The following is a 5,000-nucleotide window of genomic DNA, read 5'->3' on the forward strand; positions in this document are numbered from 1 at the left end:
TCCACTCAATATATCATGCCCATCAACAGACCCACTGCAGCTGTACCGGCGAAGTCAACCTAGAATATTCAGTCAGGTGTTTTCAATATGAGTACACCCGGAAATCGGCCAGCCCTCATCCTCTTGGGATGCAACCTTACCCCCTCGTAACTCGTTCTACCGTACTCCAGACCCCCGCACGTCAGAAGGGTGGACTGACCGCACTGATTGGATTGTTTTCCTCGTCTAAGAACCGGAAGCAGGCATTCTCTAATCCTACCAAATTCCCACTTTCACTCGAGCAGCAGATATGAGACCAGTAAGAGCGGATTCAAGACTTTCAACCTGATTCGGCTCGTACTCACATTCGCCCTAATCAATATAGAGCCGATAGTATGAATAGGAAAGTCTATATTAACTAGCCATAGGCTATCCTAAGAACGATCTCTATAATAAGGAAAATAAGGAGTACCCTCACTCACAGAGGATTCGATAAGAGTCTATTGATTCTAGTGCACTATCCTTAACACAGGTAAATCGGTCTTTCTTTTTATCATATGGTATTCATGTGGAAGAACTAGGCTAGAAAAGAATCCCTCATTCATTCATCAATTTCATTGCCTCTTCCCTGTCCTAGGTGTGGACGAAGACCGAGACTTCTCTAAGATCCGATTCGATGGTATATCCCTCTTCTATTGTTCTTAGACAGATCTCTCACTCTTGATGAAGAAAAAGACTTCAGCTTTAAAGATCCGATCTTGTCTTCACTCACCGATTCCTTTAATAAGAGGAATGCCCGGAATGCTTGGTACCCTTTTTCTTGCTACTGGTTTATTCCTGTCCCACTTCTGCTTTCCTCACTCCCCGCCTTAAGAGTTATTGCTTCAAGTAAATTTGCCTTGCTAGCTTGCCCTCTATTATTACTGTACAGAGCGGGGAAGAAGCACTACTGAAGGTCATTACTGTGTTGGATCAACTACTTCAATTGGAGCATTCTGGTAAGCTTGATCCTCGGGTTAGGTTCTTTTTCATTGGCATGTGATAGGGCGGGGTGGTCTACCGGTGAGAGCCAGACGGGAAAGACATAGATGGCACCAATCTAATCTCAAGAACTCTGATTCAACCATTTCTGTGTCGCTGACTGGGGTCTCTCCCCCTCTGGGGAATCCATAGAAAGCAAAACAATTCCATAAAGTGACAATTTTGCTGTCCGTCTCGATTCATTCTCTTTTTTAGTCTGATTATGGCATGTGTCACGCTCATCTATTCTATAGTCAAAGCAGGAGCCTATCCTTAGCAACGTGCCGTGCCCCGGTTGTCATCTTTGTCTTTGTGTGTGTCTGAGTGGGACCTTTCCTCGTGAATTGCCTTCTTCGAGGCATGATCAGGGGGGCATACGGGTTTTTTCTTCTTTTATTTGTGTTGATCTGAGCACCGCCCTAGCGAACTATTGGGTTGAGGGACCCAGCCCAGACAACTTTGGAGTAGAGTCACTTCCAATAGCTTCAGTAAAGCTCTTAAAATACGAGAAATATCAATCGGTGGAAATTTCTGTGGTTGGTTCTTGAACCGATTCCATTTCAGGTTCCCCAAGACAACAATGAATGGACTCTTTCTGGGGAGGTTGAGGGAAGGATAAAGCAGCTAAGGCAGGATATCATTGTTGTAAGCCTCCTTCACTGCATTAGATTAGCGCCCTATTGATCGTGTCTTCGGAGGGTTGGAGAAGCGTTAAATACTCCTTTAGGAAAGAACTCCTTGCCATCTTTACGCCTTACATGCGGCATAAATCGCATAAATCAAAGTAGAGGTCACAAGATGACCTAAAGTCCAGAAAAAACCCACTCTCCCCCGGGAGTGCTTTCGAGAACACATGCACCGGTTATTGCATCAACATCTTCTACAGATAGTTTACCAAGAATAGCAAAGGAGATTCCACCAAGAACTTCTATTGCTAAAAGAGCTAATTCAAGTGCAGTACTTACTGTAACAAGAACAACGTGAACTCATTCTCAAGCACTTGCAGCGACAATGTGGTATTCTCTTCCACGCAGCCTTTTCCTGACGAAATTTCTAGTGGGGTTTACTCTGGTATAGGCGTGAACCATATTTACAGAGAAGCAAACTCTTCTGCAGATTCTATAGCCGGCTCCTCCCTTTCTGGTTTGCATGTCTTTCATTCTGAATTGCCTCCTTTGACTCGTGCATGCTTGCGTTTAGATAGGTTAGATACTTCTTATATTAGGAGAATTATTGTAAAGGAGTAGTAAGGGAGTGAAACCCCGATCTAATCTTACACGTGCGAGGACAGTCCTCTGAATAGAGTCCATTGCATCCCACAATAATCGACGGGCAGCCCTCGTACATTTAGCATAAACCGCTGAAAACTCGAAAGTCTGTCCACTCTGAGTGGGCAGAGCCTTATTACCTTATTAATAGGAGGGATGCAAGGAATTGATGCTACGAATGCCATAGCAAGTGAATCAGAATAAGCCCTAGCCCAGCTACTGATTGGAAAGGTTTAAATAAGAGTGTGCCTAGCGTCTTTCGCTCTCTCTTATTAGAAGAAGGAAGGGGCGCGACCCCACTCAGCTCGAAGAAGTAGCTCTTTCAACTAATCCATACTTTTCCTCTCCAACCAGTCAAGTGGCCCAAGGGCCACCTCAATCTTATTCTGTTTCCGATCCTGCTTCAGATTCTCTTTCAGTTGTGGAAACAAGCCCCTATTCCTATCGGTTGAGTAGCCCAAGCTCCTTAAAGCGTATTGTCCCCTCTCCTGTGAAAGAAAGAGGTTGATGCACCCAGCTACCCGAAGTAGAGCTTTCTTTGTCCCACCTTTCCTTACTGACTTTCCTAGTTTAGATAGCGTATTGAGAATCATGTCAAAATACACCAAGACCTGGGCCCAGGTTCTCTTTCTTCAAGAAAGGGTAGCTTTAAACAACCCGGTTCCAAACACACCAAACAAGCAAGCGACTCCCCTTCCTTAGCGTACCCGTCCATTAAGGCATTCTTCCTTCTTGCGTATGTGTTATAGCTCATAGCTCTAAGCCCCAATTCCTTGGTGAAAAGAGCTGTCGCCTTTAAATCATCGAAAAAAGAAAAGAAGGAACCGCTCGAAAGGGACCACACAACAATGGCTCATAACTGGAAAACATAACAACAATGTCTCCTAGCTGCAAAAGAATGGCTCCCAACTGAAAATTTCTCTCGATCACTCTCTAACAGAAAGCCATTTTCCCTTTCGCAAAAAGTCAACTTGGACTTCTTTCCTAAGCGGAGATTTGGACTACATGGACCTAAGCAACCCGCCGACAGGGGCAGCCTTTCACTGTTGGAAACTTTGATTTAGATTGGTAGGATTCTGTCTAATCTTTCCTAATTTCGAAATTGCACTCAATCAACATAGTTTCCACTCATTCCTTCTCGACCGCCTCTTTTCTAGTCACTTTTGATCAAATCTTTCTTGTGATTTTCTATTCTCTTATGAGAAATGGTTTGCTTCGTTTGAGCCGTCGTCGCTTAATGCATGTAGGGGGGCTGGGGCTTTTCCCCCACGACCCCTTTTAAAGGAGAACCAGAAGAACAACAATGAACTCAAAGCTAATGAAGGAGATCCGCAACTTGAACAAGGTAGACGGGATCTTTCCTACCCCTTTCTATTTCGACTTCTTTGAAAGGTGAAAGAGTAAGAAGCTAGACCGACTTGCTCTTAAATTAAAAGCAGCAAGAGCAAGTAAGTAGGCTTTTCTCCGCAAGAACAATCTTGACTTTCTTTATACTTTATAATATAAGGCCCTTTAAACGATCGTAAATGGCCTGAAATGTAACGACCTATGAGAGAGGGGTTTTTAGAAAAGAAAGCGTACCAATCCGGCAAACAAAGCAAAAACAACGGCTCCTACATAAATACAATAGAATAGAAATGCTGTCTGTCACTAGAACGGACCACACAAATAACATCTTTCTAGCCGCCTAAAGGAAGTATTCAAAGATAAGATAAGGCTATGCGCACACAAGCTAACTTCAGGTATGCAGTTAGTTCTCAAGCGATTCCTTCGGATCTTAGGTGCGACCTTAGGGAGCTTGTTTTGGCAGCTACTCTCTTATAGTTATGTGTCCTGGTTTCCGAGTTCTAGTTCAAGGCAGGGCAGGACGGGACTCACGGGGGTTGGGGGGAGCCTTCCCCCAGGGAAACCTAATAAGACTCATTCTAATACTTGAGTTCAAGCTCCTACTTCGAAGTAAGCCTATGGGTTGTTTCGAAGCTTAGTAGCTAAAGCGTACTTGCGTGTTATGTTAAAGGGGGTACGCGGATTTGGGCTACTAAGTGGAACCAGACCATGAAACTTGCCATTTGCACTCTCCTAGGGTGCGATCGTAGGAAGCTCTATTAGCGAATGCAATTCCCCGCCCGATAAGACTGATCATGCCCTGCTGCTTGGCTTGGAATCAAACTAGCCTATCATGCCCTTTCTTCATTCCTATATGGACCCATATTCCTATGTTCTTCCAATGTTTACTGTATTACTGGGATTCCTATTTACTGAACCATATCAAAGAAGCTACTTTCTTTCTGGCTTTTATACCCAGGTATAAAGGGATAGACAGTCTAAGAGAGTGCCAAGAAAGAACACATACCTATCACTTTTGGAAGGTTTGGAACCCTTTACCAAATTCACCAGTCTGAAGTGAAGAAGTGATCGATTCCTTAATCTTTAAATTGCGAAAATAAAGAAATGGTTAATATATTCAAGATAATTACGTATTTACAAAATACCGTCTCAATTCATCCTATTTCATCAGATCTGGGATGTGATATGGTTCCGAAGGATGAACCGGATATGGACAGTTCCAATAAGATTTCATTCTTGAACAAAAATCCATTTTTTGATTTATTTCATCTATTCCATGACCGGAACAGGGGAGGATACACGTTACACTACGATTTTGAATCAGAAGAGAGATTTCAAGAAATGGCAGATCTATTCACTCTATCAATAACCGAGCCGGATCTGGTG

The 5,000-nt window shown here is 43.5% G+C and overlaps 1 protein-coding gene across 1 annotated transcript in view; it reads left to right on the forward strand.

Moving 5' to 3' along the window:
• The first annotated feature begins 4,718 nt into the window (after positions 1-4,718).
• The window catches only part of orf881 (hypothetical protein), a 2,646-nt gene continuing 2,364 nt past the window's right edge, over positions 4,719-5,000 (forward strand). The window contains exon 1 of the mRNA in view: positions 4,719-5,000. This exon is cut by the window's right edge and continues 2,364 nt beyond it. Within this exon, the coding sequence (YP_009049772.1) occupies positions 4,719-5,000 (282 nt within the window).

The sequence above is a fragment of the mitochondrial genome of Capsicum annuum, assembly GCF_002878395.1.
Source record: "Capsicum annuum cultivar Jeju mitochondrion, complete genome".
NCBI classification, from domain to species: domain Eukaryota; kingdom Viridiplantae; phylum Streptophyta; class Magnoliopsida; order Solanales; family Solanaceae; genus Capsicum; species Capsicum annuum.